Source organism: Sceloporus occidentalis, unplaced genomic scaffold, assembly GCF_023333645.1.
Source record: "Sceloporus occidentalis isolate IW3139 unplaced genomic scaffold, rSceOcc1.0.p SCAF_27, whole genome shotgun sequence".
In the NCBI taxonomy this organism is placed as follows: Eukaryota; Metazoa; Chordata; class Lepidosauria; order Squamata; family Phrynosomatidae; genus Sceloporus; species Sceloporus occidentalis.
The window spans coordinates 9,327,425-9,349,225 of record NW_028317007.1 but is presented as its reverse complement, the minus strand read 5'-3'; the positions used below and the strand labels follow the sequence as shown (position 1 = coordinate 9,349,225).

The 21,801-nt window shown below is 40.0% G+C and overlaps 1 protein-coding gene across 2 annotated transcripts in view; it reads left to right on the top strand.

Moving 5' to 3' along the window:
• Positions 1 to 21,801, top strand: part of LOC149299911 (dedicator of cytokinesis protein 9-like) — an 88,315-nt gene that overhangs the window by 726 nt on the left and 65,788 nt on the right. For both annotated transcript variants that reach the window (XM_089485891.1, XM_089485890.1), the window contains exon 2: positions 20,589 to 20,705. In XM_089485891.1, coding sequence (XP_089342017.1) covers positions 20,589 to 20,705 — 117 coding nt within the window. The remainder of the gene's footprint in view (positions 1 to 20,588; positions 20,706 to 21,801) is intronic.

Genomic DNA, 21,801 nt, shown 5'->3' with positions numbered 1-21,801 from the left:
CACTTGTCCTGGAATACATATTCGGATATTTGTAAGGCTCAAACAATCTACATAATTTCATGTCGAACCATTCTTCCAAGTCTGTAGATTTACACATCAGCAGTTAAGCGGCTATACTCATTTCATCTGGCATGTGCTGTATAATGCAGCTCCATGGGCAGTATATGCACTTATATTATAGTAGCGTCCGTAAGGTGTGTCGGATGGATTAAAGACCTTTTATAAGAGGTGTGTAACTGGGCTGGTAGCTTTGGTTATTGCTGGGAGGCTTTAGAAACACAGAATTAGATGGACGATTTAGTCCATCTCGCCCCCCCCCCTATAAAACACCTATAAAAAAAGAAGTAAATGTTACTTGATTTAGACAAATTGTGGCAGCCAGAACATTAAAGCAAAAAACATTTTTTATGTTATTCCTCCACCCATAGTGAGAAAAATCTAATTTTTGGCAATCGGGGAGAAAAATTTAAATCCTATATCAGATGTGTGTCTGGCAGGGAAATAATGATACTTAACATTTGATTTGTCAAAGGATGAAATCTCCCTGGATTAAGAAGGGTCACATGACATACAATACTGGGGTTTATTGTACATTAATTAGTATTTTTTTTCCACCTCCGTATTCAAATTCCTTAAATGCCGGCTCTGATAACGCTGCTTATGATATAATCGTACACCGTTGCTGAATTATAAAATGTTGTTTGACGCTGTTTCTGTTAGAGGGTGCAGGGCAGTGTCTAACACGTAAAATAAAAGCCCAAATGACTTGCACCTTTGCAACATACAGAATCCTCCGTGTGGAAATTAATTGCCGCAGGCGATAGGATAGTGTTTGCGTTCCACTTAATATTAAAAACTGAGAAATTGCCGTATTAAATCACCGCCCATTGCATGATTCCAAATTAAAATGAATTTGCCAGATTAGATTTTTTTTAAATTAAAGTATTCTATCATATTATTTCTAAATAGTTGTTGGACTACTTGAGTTTGATATCAAGTTTGAGCTGCATTGTAATGCTGTGTTTTTGCCCTTTAATGGCATTCTGCGTTAGAGGATGGGGGTTATGTATGAAGAGCAGTGCTGGAGTGGTTTACTGGTTGCTATGGCGATTGCTGTGCTTTATACCACTTGGTGGTAGAATGGATATTGATACATCAGCCACTGTTGCATCTTTTTTTGGATATTGTGCATTTTAGAGTTCGATATACATGACAACCGTGTCCGTCTCAAAATACCTATCATTGCTCTCCCTTAGGCAATGGTGTGTGCCGTGTGTCCTTGTGCCATTGACATCAATCAGCACTCGCCTTTGGGCTAAAGCTCTGGACTTTTTTTTTTTTGCTTTTAATTTGCGTAAAACATAATTTGCCATACTGTCTTCTACCCTAAGGGTATTTGGTTGTTCAAATAGCCAACACATTGTGTAGATGTGCTGGGCTAGCTGGCTATTTGGTCATTGTAGCCCAACAAAATGTCGCAAGGCTCTGCCAAGAATGTGGTATAATACGAAATTAACACTAGAATGACTCCAATACCCTAAAAGTGGACACCCTTGTAAATTCTTTAAACAGTGATATAGTGGCAGGGTAGACTGAGCTCACCGGTCCGTGTCATCCGGCTCAGGTGGGGAAGAGGCTTAGTAGTTCAGTATAATTATCTCCAAAGATGACCCAGAGCACAGAGAGGCGGGGGGAGGGTAAAAGTGACTGTTTAGAGCGTGATTCCTTCAACAATTCGCCTAGCAGGGTTAAAGCTACAGGCAGAGGAAAAATGTTGTGTTTTTACCAGTCATCCACTCGTTCGTTAATGAATAGACTCTTTGGCTGTGCGGATGCAGTTACAGGCTGACACACGCATTGCTAATTTGTAGCACCGTATTGGCTCGGATATAGGCCGCACCCGCATATAGGCCGCACCCTAAAAGTTAGGTGCTTTTTTAATGAAAAAGGTTTCTGCCCCCCCGAGATATGCTGCCACTCTGTCCCGAAGATCTACCCCCCCCCCGAGATATGCTGCCACTCTACCCCCCCCGAGATATGCTGCCACTCTACCCCCCCGAGGTATGCTGCCACTCTACCCCCCCCTCGAGATATGCTGCCACTCTACCCCCCCGAGATATGATGCCACTCTACCCCCCCTCGAGATATGCTGCCACTCTACCCCCCCCCCGGGATATGCTGCCACTCTGTCCCCAAGATGTCCCCCCCCACCACCACCAGACTTACCGGTGCAGACTCCACGGGGTCTTGCGGGGCCGACGGGGGACATCTACCTACACATAACACTTATTCAACTTCCGGTGCCGGCACTTCCGCCGTGGGAAGTACCGGCAAGGAAGATTGTTCACGCAGACGTGCAGCAGCGATGCGAGCAGAAACAACCTCTGCTGCCGGCACGTCTGCAAGATGTGCTTTAAAAATCTCCCTTGCCGGAACTCCCCCCGTGGGAATTCCCGGCAAGGGAGATTGTTAAAGCACATCGTGCAGCCGTGCCGACAGGGGAGGCTGTTTACGCTCGCATCGCCGCTCCCGGTGACCCGTGCCGGCACCCCCCCCCCCCCGTGGAAAGTGCTGGCAGGGGAGGCTGCATGTCCCGGGCGTCGGGCGCTAGACCCCGAATATAGGCCGCACCCCCACTTTAAAGACTTAAAGTGTGGCCTATATTCGAGCCAATACGGTAATTTCCCTTTCGATTTAGTTGTCTGGAAACCTCCTGAAAGGGCCAATTATTGCATCGGTGATCCTTGGGCTTTGTGCTCCACAACAGGTTGTTAATATTAGGCAGTGTCTTATTTATGCCATTTTTAGCTTAAGTTTTAGTGTAACACAATATTTAAGCCACCGTGTAGAATCCTGATGATACTAAATGGTTAATGTTTAAAGGGTCTCTGTTAAGAAGTCTTCCAGGTGAAATCTGTGACTCCCCTGAATGCTTAATGCTCATTACAAATTATACAGGGCTTTGTCAAATGTTAGACGTGTTAACGGTGAAATGAAGGGCAATAAATCCAATCTGTCATGAGCATTGTTTTTCATGTTATATATTTAATATATGACAGATTTGATGCATATGCCTTTATGTCTGGATGCTATATGGGGCTTCTGCAGGAAACCTTTTCTCTGCTCCGTTCCTTACCATTGGCACCAAGCGCGTTGTACAGCCCTGTGGAATAGGACGGCGCTATGTAAGACAATAATAATTATTATATTCTGGTAAAGCTACCGTGAGTATAGAACCCCCCTCCCTTCACAGATGTGTGCTAGGAGAGTGTATGTATATTTCCTCCCCATGAATGTTCTTCTGACTTGTTCACTGGGCCTCTAATGTATTTTCTTAACCGCTTCATATAAAAATAGGCTTATTGTCCTTTTAATTTTGAAGGTTATTTTGTTCTTTACATACGGAACCAGGTTCAGAACACATTTTTTTTTCCCCTCGGCTGCACTTCCTTTTATTGGGTGATATTTGCAAATACTTTAAAACTCCTCTGATCATCTTCAAAGGTAAAGACAGCAGATCTGCAGCTGTGATTAAATCCTCCGAAGTTCATGAAAATCAGAAAAAAAACACGCATTGGTTTGATTATGGAATCTCTGTGCATTTGTTTTTCAACTGTGTAACTTTGGCACACACCCTCCGAAAGAAAAAAAAAACGAATTAGTGATTCATCCAATTAATAGAGATGCCTCATTTGTTTCGGTATCGTATTTGATACCTTAAAAAAAAAAAAAAAAAAAAAAAAAAATTGTAGTCCCCTCGTGTAGCAGTTATTATGGTAATAGTTGAAGGGACAGTTTATGCCGCACCAACGATGTATGTTTATTGAAGTACTTTTAATCCTTTTACTATGCATCTTTGGATGGTTGAAGCCGCCAGTCACTGGCAGGAAAGTGTTCTCATTGTGTTCAGCGGGAGCGCTTTCTGCACATGCGCGGTGGAGCGGCTATATCCCTGGAACGCTGGTTGTGACTATCCTGTGCATGTGGGGAGGGCGAAAGAGACCAAATACATTGAGGGGATTCTGATAAATCTCCCTGTGCAATAAAACAGTTAAAAGATAATTGTAAGCTTGCAAGCTTGGACCCTCTAGGTAATGTATCGGTTTGTTTTTGGCTGTCGCTTCTAGTTTTGTCGTACCCCTTTGAATATATGCATTATAAGAAGTCCTGTGTGTAAATAAATGAATACCGTATGTATTAATAATACAGATATTTATAATAAAGCACCAGCGTGCTTATGTGCTGTAGTGCTGGTGATCTGCTGCCGGTTCACACAGGTTGTGTTGGCTGGTTTGTGTTACTCCTTTCTTTTAATACTTGCTGTGAGAACGAGTTGTGTCGTACAGGATACACATCCTGCTAAATATTCCGCCTCTGTTCCATTTTCTTATTGCAATATATATTTGAGGGTACGCATATTTATATGTATTTATGTATTTATGTATATGTATGTGTTGGGATGATTGATTGTTTCCATTGATTGTTCTAGGCTTTTGCCTCCATTGTTGTGCTAAAGGTGTAGCTAACTTTATACCTCCCGGCATGCAGTCGTGAGGGTCTATTCACTAAAGGGAGAGTTTGCAGGAGAGATGTGCTTTTAATTCTCTCACTATACTATTCATTATGAATGGCCAACTCTTAGCAAGAAGGCCTGAGCTAGCATAATTCAACGTTGAGGAGACTTTCAAGAAATCTCTCTGATTTACGAATACATTATACAGGGCAGCCAAGCTCTCCCTGCAGCTGAAGCTCATTGGGGTTGGGACTTGATAATGTATAGTGAATTAAGGCGCTGAAACATAACTCTCCCTTTAGCGAAGAGACCACACAGTGCTGGCCATGAGCCAGGAATGATCTCCGTACGGATTGATATGAATTCCTGTGCACACCCGCTTGTTTTTTTCTCTCCTTTCTGAAACAGAGTCCATTTAATAACAAGGCTGGTTTCTGTTATGGAAAAAAAATTTTTTGGCTTTCTGGCGATGAAAGCACCGGAAATTCTGACATATTGCAGGGAAGCTCTACTTTGAAATTTGGGTGGGATCCAGAATTGTACGAATACTAGTGTAGCCATTCTGATCCGGAGACAATACCCGCCTTTATGAAGGGGTTATATCATGTGAGTAAAAACACCTATTCCTTAGGTGGTTTCATTCATTCACGTAACTGCTGTGAACATTAAAGCTACGTTGATGTTTTGAATGCGTGTTTAGGGTGGTCCCCTCGTGTCACATCTGCAGAACATTTGCCTGCAGTATGATTTTTTAACATTTTATTTAAAGGTTTTGAGAACGTACACTTTGCTTTCGTTTACTACGACCAGAGAGAATCCCGATGTGCCCCTCCAGGTGGATGCATTTGTAGTATCCCACCTGATGTTAGTACACGTGCACATACGTGAACACGTGTTATGCACCCTTCCCGGTATACTGCGTTGTGTTACGCTACTGTTGGTTATTGTATCCAGAAGAAGAATTCCTCATTTAATGTATATAATATAGAAAAGGTTTTTTTAGAATCCATGTACAGCGGGTGCCAGTCCCCATTCGTCTTTTTCTCATACAAGAGAATGTGTGTGAACCGGCAATGCTGTGCGCTGTCCATAAATCTATATTTTCTTTTTGTATGCGTGCTGCCTAGTAGCTTAGATTATTTTAAATGTTTCACTGCATTTACTATTTAATATATTATGACTTTTTTTTTTGTACTAAATGTTGTCTCTGATATTAAATATTGTAAATACACTTTTAGGAGTTTTTTTTGTGTGTTACAAAGTACTTAAATAGACATTATTGGTGGGGCACTAAACTGTTCCTTTGAGGATAATCTATGATTGTAGTTGCAGCCATACTGTATGTGTATGAGAGGTGGGAGAAGCATTTCACATTGGGGTTTGCACAGCTGCCGCTTGCACACTATCTCCCTATGGGTTATACTTATACAATAGTCCCATTGTTGATTTTACTCTTCCTTACAAACAGTGGGAAAAGATTTCATATTAACAGCGCGATAACTGTACAGGTCTTTACATTTCGTAAATGGTTTGTGCATTCCCATGTATGCCGGGCTACTGTAACCTGCTTTGAGAGCAATAGAAAAAATTCTCCCACGCCGGTACTCGTACAGATTGTATTGGGTTTTAGAGTGAAGTAAGTTGGACATCTGTGTGTTCATTTTGGAGGAATACAAGCAGTATGATAAGCTCAGATGTCATTTACTGGGAATTTAAGAAAAAATAATTTGCAAGAAAAGGTGTGTTCCTGTTCGGGATCTCGATGGTCTCATGATAGATTAGGTCTTGATTTACAGTCTGCCATTCAATGGTCACCATCGTGGTGTGAGAAGACAACCCCACAGCCATGGTATCACCTGCTGTTTGCTGCGGAGGCAACGCTGCTGTGCGCTCGCTGGGCCCAAAACTATTTTAGTAAGACTGGATACATATGAATACACAGTTAATTTTATGTAATCTGTACTGTCCCTTTTTAACAATTTCATGCTTTATTTTACATTGTTGCGGTGGGTTTTATGTAAACCAGATGGTAAACTGTGGTCTGCAGCTTAACTTTACATCACAGCTATAAAACAATGGGCTTTTATGGTAGGATCTGGAGCATTTTTATATTATCTGTGAATTAAATAATTGCCACAGATACTAGGATTACCCACATGTGAAGAATGGGTTTATGGCTGCCAGACATTTTGTTTGCGCTGTAATGCGACTCTACTGTGCATAAAAAAAACAAACCTCAAACCGTGAACACGGCACATGTTCCTATCTTTAATCCTTGTGTTTTCCTTGCCACACAGCGGGGGATGAAGATGTGAGATTTTATCTATGCTGCCTCTGTTATAAACAGAATTAAGCTGATGGCAGTGAAAGATATGGCGATAAGGTCACAGTTGTACGTCATTTGTGTAAGTAGGCTGGGCACCACCTTGTGCGTTATCAAATGTTAGTTTGGTGGCACTTGGCTTTTTGCCACCCAAGTGATCCAGCCGTCATTCTAGTCATCGTTTTCTGGACCCACCATGTGCCCAAGGCTTTAAATTGTGTAAATATTCCCCCAAAAAAACAAAACATAGTAAAATATAGTTTTTTATAATATTAAAAAAAAAAAACCCTGGTAAGAATTGGATCACATTGTGGTTTAACTTTAATAACTTAAACTGAGTGAGTGTCTACCCACTAGAATAAACAATCTTTCTTCCAGCGTCATGCTATGTCACTAGTGGCAGATGTCAGGCAGTTTGACCCTGACTGACCCATGTCTAGCAGCAGATCCTGTGGAATGACATGATGACAGGTGAGACATCCTAGCGATTGCAGTAAAAACTTGTTTGAGTTAATAATTTTATTTTACGCCATGTTCCTCCTTTGTGGTGGGGTCTTTCACCCATCGGATCAGGTAACGACTGTAGTGTAAACCAGTTTAGTCTCTATTAAGCTCTCTGGTACCGTTGTTTAGTTGGTTTGGATACAGTGGCAGCCAGTTGTAGAGGAGCTATAAAACTGTGTTATTCTGAAGTATTGAGTATGCAGATAGCTGGTAAAATTACTCTTCAAACTAGTTGAAAGCTTCTGCTTTAATTGGCCTGATGTGGGACTGTCATGCTGGTGGTAAAATAATAGACTAGCGCTGAAAACCGTTCGTGAATACTTACCGTCGCTGACATCACTGCGTTTTTTCCTTGGTTTGTCTTGATCCCTAAGCAAAGATTACTCTGGAATATTCTCGCCAACCCAAGTCGGTAGTTGTAGCAAACTAACCTCACCTCTATCTGCATTGTTTTAACAGACTGTACGTGTGCCTCTTGCACTAATGCCTGTTCCTCTGTAAAGCCGTTATTTTAAAGGGACAATCTATCATATGTGCTTTAATATCATGCAGTTGCCCCCATCCCACCCCCCCCACACGCGCCAGCGGAAAATGTCTGATGTAAAATACAGAGCTAGTCAGCAGTATACTTAGAAGAGCCCAACAAGTGTGCATGCGCAGAAATTACTTTACTATGCAATGATAGTTCAGAGGGCTGCCTTAGGACACCGGAGTTTCCTTATCTAAGACAAAATGGAGCAGCATGATGGGAGCTCCCACATGTTGCAAATGTGATGGAGAGTAGTAATCTAGAATGTGCCAGTTGATCTTTAATTACCTCGCTAGTGAAGAGGATGTAAAATGCTGTTCCTCAAAGTATTAAAGAAAATACTGCAGCTTTGAGCTGGTAGCTTGTGATTCCTTTCAGTCATCATATGATTAGAAGATGGGCTTCCATGGAGAGGTCTGTCCTACTGCTTCAGGTGTCAGGAACGGTATGATACCTGCTGTCTGTCTGGGCCGGAGTGCCCTATTCTATGCAACACACAAGCCTCGTCTCTACTGTTTCTAAATGACTGATGGCCGTGGACTGCCATGTGTCTGCGACATTTCCATTTCTTTCCCAGATAAGCTTCTGTGCTCCATTTCTGCCAATCTCAACTAGCTTGTGATAAAGAACAACCAAAATGTCGTGGGCACCCCAGCTTAAGCGCTGGTTTCCAGACGCAGATATACAGTGACTTGCTTGTCACTGTGTTGTGACCAAGACATAGATCAATGAAACTTGCGTGTTATTCCTTGTACAGCTGCTATTGGGCAAAGCGGTGCGCTTGAATGTGACAGTCTTGGCGTGTTGGTGCACCGTCTACGGGTTTAGTAACTGATTATAAGGCTGCGCAGGTTTCTGCCCATTCCACCGGCTCTGAGGCTTTTCAGTGTTTCTTTTTGAGCATATAGCAAGCGCTGTTACATATACATTGTTTTAATATAGTGGATTTTCCAGTTAGTACACACGAAGACTGAAAGGGAAAATGGTTTCACTGTGCATTGTTTGTGGCTGCTGTCTATTGCATAATGGGCTGCGTGTAGCTCTGCAGAATCCCTCTAAATGTCCGTGTTAATACAACATCTGCTGCCTCCAGCCTGAGACACATTGCACCACGCACTGCACAGCACTTTGTGACATGAAAACAGATCCTCCTTTTCCAGACAGGACACTTTTCCTGCCCCCTCCGAGAGGCCGGCTCAAAACCAGCCGGAGTCTCCGCTAGAGAAGTCTCTTCTTTCAATCTCTCTCCTGGCTGGGAGAGGCACTCCCCACTCCCCCTCTGTTTGACATGCTAGCTTATGTTAACACGGCCTGAAGAGTTTGCGAGTGCCTTCTGTTGGGATTGCGAGGTCCACCGACAATGCAAAGTCGCACGAACACGGGGAAAAGTGTAAAGAGGGAGCTTGTCATTGAGTCTCCGCAGCAGTACAAGGATGTCTCCGAGGGAGAGCTGGAAGCGGAGGCTCCCGTACCAGAGCCAGTAAGTGCAGCAAGCCTTAAAGCAACGGTTTTGTCGTATTAGGTGGTAAAAGATGTAATTTTATATAAGCCGCCTTTCCAGTGATAACTGGGTCACACGGCTTCTTTAGCTTTCAGTTAGAAAGTTGGTTAGGTTGCTGCTGCCTTGATATGCGGAGCACTCGTCATCCTGTCTGAGGTGTGCCTGGAGATAATGGCAGCAGTAGGTGTGCACCATCCTTCTAGCACATATCAAACAATGTGCACGATGCTCTCCTACTATCCTGTGGTTCTGTCGGGACACGCGCTCCGAAACTGTCTTATCTAATGATATATAAGATATAATTGTTGATGGGTTAACACATGACTGTGGTGTAAATTTGTTTCTCTGGTTTTAATGACTTGCACATTTGTTTTGTGTCTATCTGATGGCCTCTGGTCACCCCCTTATTTCACAAACAGCATATAATAAACTCAAAGAGAGAACCCCATCTGAGGCTGCTTGGAAGTTAATAGATACCATGTATGTGCTGATTTTTGGCTAGGTGTGTAATGACGAAACAAATATTGGCATTTCTACACTGGCGTCAAAGAAGATTGTGATCTATAAACTACCATTCCGGTGCAAGGTTTAAAGAGAACCAATATCACTAGTAGACTGTTTGCGCCATTCCATTGGTTGCTATGGTGATTTTCAAACTTTGCACCAGAGTGGCTCTTTATAAATTTCTTACCTCTTTTAGTCCATACGGTTTTGTGACACCTTTTGGTGTGTCAGTGTTTATACAATATAATGTCGCATCCTTTTGGATGGTAACTTTGAAGCAGGGTCCTCTTCACCTAATGTATCGGTTTGTCTTTGTCTGCCCGTTTTGTTATTTATGTACCATAAGAAGTGCTGCGTGTATTGGTGCCGTATGAATAAATAAGCTTCCGAAATGTCAGAGGTCCTGTCTTCGGACGTAGTAAGTGTCATGGCAAATGTGACACTCCCTGAAAGGGATGATATCCATACTTAAATGCCGTTCGTGGTTTGTACAAACTGTGTTGTAAGATGGCTTGTAAGAAATCTTAGGTTTTCCTAAATATTCGAGATTCCTGACCCCGGAGAAACATACACTTGTTCTTATCAGAAGCCACATTACATCTGATTACGTTTAAGGGGGTCCTGGCATTTAGTGCGGAATGCTTGCATTTTCAGCATAGCGTGTGGTGGCTGCCTAAAGGTTTAACTCCTTCTGTGATACCTAACCAGATGCGGAATGGGATCAACAGGAGATACTGGCCTCTGCGTTAAGGTTGTTGGTTTGTGTTTGTGAGTGATGGGGTTTAGAGTACTCTTTCAAAGCTTTAACGTAACAATGTAAGCCCTGCTACGTAATGAGAATACCTTTACCATGTGGCCTGCGCTAAGTGCTTTGAGTTTGATTTATTTTTTTGCTGCCATAATTCTTTGTGTGTTTATAAGCCGCTGTATCTGTTATGTTTGCAATATTGGTGCAGAGGTTTAAGTCCTCTGTTTCAGCCACGGTCCAACTAGTCTGAAATTAATGGCGGCACTTTCCACACGGGCGTCTGAATCCCCCATGCATTTGCCACACGGCTATCATATGTGTGAAAGCACGTGATGGCTGGAGTGTCCCTTTAATTATTAAGGTGGTTGATAAAAGCACTCTCACCTCTTTGCACCAAATTTACTCTTAAACAAATTAGCAATACAGAAAAGTCGGGGGAGGGGGGTTGATTGTGATGTTTCTTTGAAGTACTGTAATGTAGATTAAGGTATCATCTGAGGCTATAGGTTCTTCTTACTGCAGCTTGTTGGAGAACCAAGCATCTGAGACGGCCATATCACTTGAAATCAATGAATTCTGTATATATATATGTATATATGTGTGTGTGTGTGTGTGTGTATATGTATCTGTGTGTGCGTATATATATATATATATATATATATATATATATATATATATATATATATATATATATGTATAATACAGAATTCATTGATTTCAAGTGATATGGCTTTACCATGCTTATAATTAAAGAAGTACATTCTTTTGTCTTTATTCAGTGTCCTTAGAGGAAATGCGTAGGGACTGAACTTGTATCCCCACGCCCTGGATTTCACCTTCTGTGCACACAGGCAGTGGCCAAATCTATCCCACATCTGTGTGAAAATACTTTCATATAGCTGCTCCAAGTATTTATTTTTTTTTAGGAATTTACTCCTGTAAGATTTGAAATCGTTCTCTCATGCAGAGCTATGATGCTCCCCAGCCCTCCTATTAACCTTATTACTTTCACATTTTAGGTGTGTTTGTCATTCCCTTAACTCTTAGTGTAGAAATCAGTGTATTCTTTGGATCTTTGGTGAAAATGATTTATGCTGGCGGACCCTAGTCTTTGGCTCTGCACCTGTGACATGGTGTGATGCATTCCCGGACTGGGCTTTGCAAGTAAAAATGGGAGCCGACCTCTGACGCTTGCTGTTTTCTTTAGTAATTGTTAAGATTCCAGAAACTGAGCTTTGAGCAGGAATGCTTTTCACTCTGTATGCCTCCAAGGATTCAGAATAGGGACACACCTGTTCTCCTGCAGCATCAACTGGGAATGCCTTTACTTATTTTGCTAAGTTTGTGAAACATTCATTTCAGCGTCGTTGCAAGGTTTTGATTAGTTTGAGGTTTCCACTGCATATTTGTTGTAGTCCTGTATAGCTCATTGTAGAGCGCAGTGGAATGTATAAAAGGTAATATCTAGCTATGTAGGTCTAGGCATTTACACTTCATACAGTACAATTTAATAGAGATGCTCCTGTTAGGGTAAGTACACTTAAATTGTCTTGGACTCAACAAATAAATATTGTGTTGTACAATGCTCCCTCTCCTCCCACTTGTGTATCCAAAATGATCCTGTTTATATAGACTTGTCTTCTTACAGATCAGCATAAAATAGTACAGAAAGTTAGCTGGCTGCGTTGCCGATGGGTTTATCTAGCCCTTAATGCAAGGAATGGCAGTGGGTTGATAGGGCAGCTCAACAAGCCTGTATGTATTATGTAGGACTGTGCCTTGTCCGTACAGCCTTCATTGTATCTCTTCTTCTTCTCCGCGTCCTGAAGGATGCTGCCCTGGGTACACCACTGCCTGACTGTGATCTATATATGTAAATGGCTTCTAATTTCTTTGTCTTGCACACCTGCTTAGACAATTAGTTCTTAAAATTCCTGTTTTCCCCCTAAAGGCATTGTAGTTTGAAACTGCTAATGGACGTTCGAGAGATCTCTAAAGCTCCCAGTTTTTAAAGAAAACAGGATCTGTGTGTTTCCTTTTGATTGTTCTGTCCAGTGAGTGTTTAATGGCATGGACATTTTTTTTCCATGGATGTTATTTACGTTACTTTGACTTTCAAAATACATTTTCGGCACATATTTTAGGCTTTTTTCATTAGTACCTTTTTGTTGATACAGGACCCTTACATTACTAACGAGAGGTATGTAGTGGATGTGTTTATATAAAACAAAAATATCCAAGGAATTCCATTTTCTACAGGATTTTACTTCTGCGGTTCCTTTTCTTTGGCTCTTTAGGTGCCTTACAGCTGACGCAGTTAACGGCTTTTAATTCCTATTGGGAACATGCGCTTTTGTTCTTTAGGAGAGTGCTGTTTTGTGTGTCACCCACCGACCATTTGTTTTCCTCTCTGCTCTGTTTGGTTTGAAAACTTAATTCTGCTTGGTCAACAAAGAGGACATGGCACAAAGCATGCTACTTCTTCAGAAATGGTGCCTCGCCGCACACCAGAATGGCTTTAACACACCCAAGCCGCACTGGCCAGTGTCTCTCTGCCATTAGAAGAGGCCAGCTTTGACTATCAGTTGTCGATAAAATGAGACAGGTTTGTACCTGAGTAAATTAGCTTCCTCTTGTCTACATTATGCCCAACCCTTATCCCATCAGTAACATCTGGTTGTTGATCTACTCACCGCATTTTTAACGGCTTTCCAAAAGGAAACAAAAAATTGGCACCTCAGTGAAGTCTACCATTATCACCTCATACCTTTCTTTTCCTCCAAGCTACTAGAAACTAATATAGCCGGTTGAATAGCTTTCTGTCATCCACTAACACCCCGGCCTTCTGTGTCTATTCTGTGTTAGCCACTTATTTGATATGTTTGCCTTTTCTCTGCTGATCCTTCTGGATGTTTATCACCTGGCATGCTCTTTTCCATAGGCATGATATAAACCAAAAGTGAGCTGTATTTATCTATTAATTTGTTCTTTTTCTGAGTTGGTTATCATCTCCCCCACTCATTACCAACATCCCAAAATCTTGGTTGCTCTATCCTTTAGGTGTCCTATTTGTCTCCGCTTACAGAATCCCTTATATATTGACAAGATACAAATCTACCTCTCGGTGTAATTATTTAATACTCTGGCCTCGCATAAAGTGTGTTGTCTGGATCTGTCCGTTAATAAGTATTTAAACTACCTCTGAATGGGACTGAACTGAACATGTCTCATTATAAGGCTCTAGGTTAACATGAACAGGACTTTCTTCACGTTCTGTAGTATGTCCAAATATGTTATGTCACTGAATACCGTATTGTCCCAAATGTAGGCCGCACCCATAACGTTTGGTGTTAATTTAGAGAAATTAATAAAGTAGTAAAGCATTACTGGAGCGTTTAAACACACTCTCACTTGCGCTCTTAGTCTCCTTACCTTATCCAATGTCTTCCTCTTGCCCCTGCGTATTCAGTCTTGACGGCCGGCGCACTTCCACAAAAAGGCGGAACTGGAGCTGTCCCTGTGACCCCGCACTTCTGCGGAAGTGCCCTAAGAAGCCAGAATATTTACAGAGAAAGAGAGGAACAGAAACACAAAAATAACAGAGCCTACATTATATACCCTGCAGAGAAAATTCATAAAATTAGTCATAAAAACCTGACAAGAATGTTTATCGGGACTCTCTGCGAAATCTTTCTGCTAATCATTTAAAAATGAATGATTATGATGAAAGTAAAGACTTCTGCTGTATTCCGAAAAGGGAGTAAATAAAAATGCCCCCTCAGGTCCAACCTCTGTCCTCGTTCAAGCATTAGAATTGTTGTTTGACAATCAAGTTCCTTGCTTGTGTGTTGTAGTGTTGAAGCCCTGTGGCTATAATAGACAAGGAGATATTTTACTTAGACCAAGTATTTTTAAGTTATCCTTTCAGCTTACTGTAATTGATTAATAATTAGACAAAATTTGCAAACTTCATTAAAAATTTGACTCCAATTTTTTTAATTTGTACGAATGCCAAAAAACGAAGCAAAAAGCTGGGAACTCTCAAGTTCTCCCTACCATCTCTGCCAACCGCTGTCCTTCTGCTTCTAGCCTCTTCTCATTTGGATTTCAAGTAACTTTCCTACGCGTTCCACCAAGGGAATGTACAGAAACTCTAAATGTTTGCCCTGCTTAAAGCTCATAGTTTTCAGTGGCTGGAAGAATTTTCACAAATTTCATCACATTTTTAGCTACGTTTAGGTGCATAGAACCTGTGTCATTGGTTTCTTAATCTGCTTTGACAAGCTCAGGGGCTGATGCATATAAAAGGGAACATTTGGACAATAATTGGGGTAAATCCTCCTTTTTGTTTTTTTGCCCCATTCAAAACTGCCCATTCTCTTATGTTTTTTGCAATGTTAACAGTTTAACACGACTTAGTGTTTTGTAGGCTTGGGAAGTTTATTATTTTTTTATTGGCTTTGTACAAAGCCCTGAGACTTCAGGAACATTAAAATATTTATGTTCTTAAAGTGGAAATGGGTGGTATTTTCCACGAACATCTGCTCCCCATTTGTGTGGCTCCCTTGTGCAAAAGGGAAGATTAGTTAAGAAGAATCCGAGAGGAAGTTTGTTTCTGATTTGATAGTTCATTTCACTTTTTAGAACGTGATCTAGCTGCAGCTTTATATTAAAGAAATCTGCTTGTGGTGTCGGCTATATAAACTTTTATAATTGGAGCTGTGAATTTTATGTAATGGGATGTGACAGTTTCACAGTTGTGGTCACCTGGAATAAAGTTGTATCATCTTTAAATGAGGATTTGTCTATTAAGTCAAGCTTTTATTATAGCTAATATATCCAACTAACATAAAAATATTAGATCAAGGGTCGACAAATTGGGTTTAGACCTAGGAGCCAGGGGGTAAAGGCAAGCAGGGGGCCCGCAGCTGGGCCTGATATACCTCCCAGCCTCCTATTAGATCAATATTATGGTGTTTAAGAGTTTGGGCAGAAAGGAGTGTGCTAAACTTCGCTAATATATTGGTGATCTATCCAGAGTGTATTCTACAGCACACACAAAGAAACAAATTTACTTATGTCTATGAAGAATTAAAAAATGACATTGCCATTGCAGCAAACGGTTGTCTATAATAAATAAGATATATTTAAGCAATCATTTAATTTTTGATAGGCTCCTGCAGAACCATGCTTACTTTGCCTATTAATCAAATTGGCCACAAACTAAACCAATTCATTAAAGCTGCATATATAGTCTATATTTTTGCTTTGTCTGTGGAATTGCTTTGGAGAAGAAAAGCAAGAGCATTTTATTAACCTTGTATACGTGATGATATTTGGCCAAACTAGCATATTGAATCCATTTTGAGTCCTGGAGTTATATCCCCATTCCATTCCTCACACCTGCACCGGCCGTCTCAATTAAATGAATTTGCAGTTGCTAATTGTTCATTGGTTCAGGCTGGTACCAATTAATTTAAGAGACTCTTACACGCTAATTAAATCACGGTGGATCAAATTAAGCCAATAATACGGATCAGTGCTTCTCATATATGCCAATCATGAATTCAGCTATTTATGGGAAAATATTTGTTGAATTGAATTAAACTTGTAAATCACCCATATTAATTGCTTCAAGATAATTTGTATATATATGTGTGTGTGTGTGTGTGTGTGTGTGTATATATATATATATATATATATATATATATATATATATATATATATATATATATATATATATATATATATATATATACACTAGCTAACCATCTTATTAGGTACACCTGTTCAATTGCTTGTTAATACAAATGGCTAGTCAGGCAATCCCATGGCAGCAGCTCAATCCATTTAGGCATGTAGACGTGATCAAGACAACTTGCTGAAGTTCATCAGAATGGGGAAGAAAGGGGATTTAAGTGATTTTGAATGTGGCATGGTTGTTGGTGCCAGAAGGGCTGGTCTGATGAGTCTCAATTCCAGCTGCAACATTGAGATAGCAGGGTCAGACCTTGGCATAAACAACATGAAAGGAAGGATCCATCCTGCCTTGTATAAACGGTTGTGTAATGGAGTGGGGGACGTTTTCTTGGCACACTTTGGGCCCCTTGGTACCAATTGAGCATTGTTTAAACATGACAGCCTTCCTGAGTATTGTCGCTGACCATGTCCATCCCTTTATGACCATAGTGTACCATTCTTCTGATGGCTACTTCCAGCAAGATAATGCACAGGACTACTTACCAAGCAGTGACGGTGTGGATACCTGAATTGAAATATCTCTCTACTGGGCAAACAACATATACATACATACATACATACATACATACATATTCCTCTAGAAATTAGGTAATAACAATTTGGTAACGTGTTATCCTCTCTTAGGGTTTGTGGATATCAATACTAGAGCCCAAAGACAGATTTGGATTTTGAAAATTTTAATAACAAAAAGACAAAGATTACACAGTGCCAGAATTACAAAAAAAACAAGACATACAAAAGAAAAACAAAACAGGCAAACAGTTCTTAAAAACAATGGGACTTAAACACAGGACCCTCACTCACAAGTTTCTTCAATAAGCCGGCCTGTGGAAACTCCTTAAGTCCAGACGGTTTCTTATGATGTTGTTCCGATCAGAGTATATCATGGAGTTCTCCTTTGAGGTACCTGTATTGCCCCTAAATCAGACTCTCTTCCAAGAAAACACCCCTCTGGTCACATGACCAATTGTGACACCTTTTCAATGAATTGATTCCCATCTTTGATTTGCCAATAAGTTATGGTGGGGTAAAGGTGATGGAAACCCCTCCACTTAAGATAGGAATGGAATTCCTATAACTCAGGGTCCTTATCTGTTAGGCCATGAATCACCACAGGGGTCCTCTGGGAAGATGACACTTCTAGCCAGAACAGATACAGAAGGCATGCACAAGAAACTGATTAAAATCAACATCAGATTAACCCATTGAATCCTTACACAAAGCAATGAGCCACCTCTGCTGGATTACCCTTCCATGCATCCACTACATCATATGAGTTCATCATGACATGCACCATGTCACAAAGCTTGCATCAACCTCGAACTGGTTCTTTGAACATGACAATGAGTTCTCTGTACTCCAATGGCCTCCACAGTCACCAGAACTCAATCCAATAGAGCACCTTTGGGATGTGGTGAAAACGAGAGATTTGCATCATGGATGTGCAGCTGATAAATCTGCAGCAACTGCGAGAGGCCATCATGTCCATATGGACCAAAATCTCTGATAGATGTTTCCAGCACCCTGTAGAAAGTATGGCATGAAGAATGAAGGCAGTTCTGAAGGCAGAAGGAGAGCAAAAGTGTATATATAATCATGATTCAGTGAGATACCAATAGAGCAAAAAATAAGTTCTCATGACCCATGATTCTGATGCTGCAAATCTGCCTTGACTTGAATAAATATTATATGGCTATATCATCCAAAATAACGAATCCAACCTAATATCCAACACACATAAATGCAGCTTACTTTCTGAAGACGGCTTAGACTGCACCTACGTACTAATTTGATAAACCTACCCAATCAACATCAATATATATATATATTTATTTTTTTTGGAGATATTACTTGGCTTCAAATCAACTAGGCACATTTAATTAAGGTCGAGACGCACGATCTAAGGATACTACAAATATTGCGATATTACTCCCACAACAAGCTTAAAAAAAAAAAAAACCCAATGTGTCTTACAAGTGTCCTAAAAGCTTTGCTATATAGATTATACCATAAAATACATGTAGCTGTTCCTCCTAAAGAAATGTTTTTGGTGCCAGTGCTTAGTAACGGCTTAAATCCTTGTTCACCCTGTGCAGCCATGGACCATCGTCAGATTATGGAAAGTGACGTTAATTGTACCCAACGCATGTGCACCGAACGCACCTGCGGCCTGTGTATTCAATAGCAGAGCAAGTGCAATGTTTAATTTAATGTAAAAACCCTGTATATACTGTATATAAAATATCCCTCTTGGACTTTAGAGGTTGCAGCCCTATTTATGATTTCATAAAATTTGAAGTGGATTTCATTTCTTCGTAGAGCTAATATTTTGTACCCATTTCTGTAAACTTCAATGTTTTTAGACCACCCCCAATCTCCCCAGAATGCAGATTGTGATTATGAAGGGGGCAGATCGTATGCGTCTCTTAATAGATGGGTTTAATGATCTAAGTTAGAATAAGTAGGGGAGAGTCAAGCATAACGAGGTAGTGAAGAACCTACTTGAAAATGTCTTCTCTTTTGTAAACCTTCAGATAACAGAAAAAAAAGACATTCTATAATATAAAAGAAAACGTACAAGAGAGTGCAATCAATGTCACGTTTTTTATTGATTTATGGAACTCGCTACAGACTTTATGGCTATGAAGGAAATCATGCTGGAGTCTCTGTAGTTCAACAAAGTTATCAAGCCCTGTCCGATAAATATGTATTGCCAGATCGTTACTCGGAATTCACCTGCTGTAACAGTTTATTGTGTACTTTGGCTGCTGTAGTATTTTTTTCTATCAGTTCATAAAGGATTATGTATTAAGCATAAAACGTAACCCCGTCAGGAAGTTGGGCAGCTACTGGGACCAGGATCTTTAGGACGCTGTGTCTGATAAAATTATTGTTGAGTAAGACATTATTATTTACATCCAGTGGCTTTAGACAAGTAATTCATGTTCAAGCCTTGGAATAACTTTGGGAAAAGTTAATGATTGTAAACACACAAGCATCTGAGAACAGTTACTGGATCAGCTTTTTTGTTCTGGGACTAGTTATTTTTGTTGTGTTTTCTCAGTGCTAGCCAAGAGAAATAGCTCAGCCTTTGAGTGCGTCTGCAGATTATTCTGTGTTTCATCTTGTGAACGCGGCACATCCTGCGGTTGGGTTTATTTGGAGACATACGGGAAGGGAACATGAGCAGCAGAGAACCTCTTCATTATACCTGTGAGTGCTTTGATGCAAGAGGATTAGTGAATTCTGCTGACATCTAAATGATTGATTAGAGTTAATAATGGAACGTAAAACTCTTTCTGCCTCAAATGCACATATGTAATATTTAACAAGATGTGAAAGAACTTTAAAGGTAGCATCACATGTTTCCATCCAGAGCCTTCACTGGAAGTTGGATCGCGCATGTGACTTGCTGCTTTCCGCTTGGCTGGGTTTTTATTAACAAAGTGTTGGGAGGGAAACTGCCATTGGGCTAAGAGGTTGAATTCAGTCTCCAATTAAGCTTTGGTTCTCTTTCTCCTGAGACAGCCAGAGGTTGCTGGAAGAATAGAAAGCTACTGTTAACAATGTTTAATCTATAACTCATATATATATATATATATATATATATATATATATATATATATATATATATATATATAATTTAATCTCCTATCCATTTATCAATAAATGTGCCCCCGCCCCTTATCAGGTGTTTCATTGTATGATTCAAACCGTGGGGACATTTACAAATGAGTTTTTGGTCTTGTGCATGGATAGGAAGCAGTTTCCAACCCACTTTCTAGCTGTAGCCGGTGTGGCCTTGGTTCATTGATAAATACACGTCTATGATCTTTTAGAGCGCAAGTGTGTATCTTGCATAGACATCTTTACAAATTGCATGTTGCATTTAATAATGTACCCTTTCTTAAGCCGTAGCGAGTGCAACCCGATTCTTTGTGTACAAAATAAGCACTGATCCATAAAGCTAAACGACACTGAAGCCTTTCTCTGTTGGCGTTGTATCTACATACGTATCGTTTCCTGTCATCTTGTACCGGGGCATTTCATTTAATTTTACAGTAGAATTTGTGACCCTTATTTTAGCAGTTGTCGGTTCTTTTACACCTTTCTCTTAAAAAAAAAAAAATCAAAAAAAATAAATCTGTAAAACTGTTTGTTTTCTTTAGCTGTTTATGCTTAATAACATCTACATTTGTTTTTCAGGCCAAACCAAAGCTCATTGAACCTATAGACTATGAGAATGTCATTGTACAGAAGAAAACCCAAATCCTGAATGATGCTCTCCGGGAGATGCTTTTGTTCCCATATGATGATTTTCAGGTAGGCTCATGTTGCGCTGGTGGCTTTTTAGTTGCAAATATATGTAATCTCTTCAGATATACAATGCACATTACTACCAGGGCCGGACTGGGGATTTAAAGAGCCCCCAGGACTTTGAGGCCAGTGGCCAATAAATTCTGTACGTTCTGCCTGCTTGATGTGTGTGACCGCACGCTGTGCTCTTATACGAATCCAGGCCACGGACACATATTACTGGAGTGTGTCTGCCGTGTGAGCGGCTGTGAATTTGCTACATTCTTCTTTATTTATTTTTTAAAATAAATGTATTTAGGATCAGAATTAACCTTCCTATAGTACAGCATTTATTTCATTTGAGCCAATGAAAAATGTATTGTTCCATATATATATATATATATATATATATAGATATAGATATATAGATATATAGATATATAGATATATAGATATATAGATATATATATAGATATCTATCTATTATATAGATATCTATCTATTATATAGATATCTATCTATTATATAGATATCTATCTATTATATAGATATCTATCTATTATATAGATATCTATCTATTATATAGATATCTATCTATTATATAGATATCTATCTATTATATAGATATCTATCTATTATATAGATATCTATCTATTATATAGATATCTATCTATTATATAGATATCTATCTATTATATAGATATCTATTATATAGATATCTATTATATAGATAGATAGATATATATGATAAATGTGTTTTTGCCCTTCATGCATTCCAGATGATGCAGAGCGTTTAAATGTTATTGTGAGCAGAAGTCTGTTGTAAAACTATCCCTTTGGAAATCTAGGCTTCTCTTCTACCTATTCTTCTTCTTCTGATATCGTTACTGTTTACATGTGAACACAATCTGAACTTTCAATTTATAACGTCAAAACGATAGCTATATTATATCTGTAGTTTTATGACAGCTAGACATTTCTGATCTATGTATGTGGTGATAGAGGAGACATTCGTCAATGCTTGTGTATAATAGTTCAGAGCAGGAATATGGTAATTATGCAGCTGTAAATCACGTCTCTTCTGGTGGTTTGATCTCTGTAGTAGCGAGACCTAAGCAAGGTC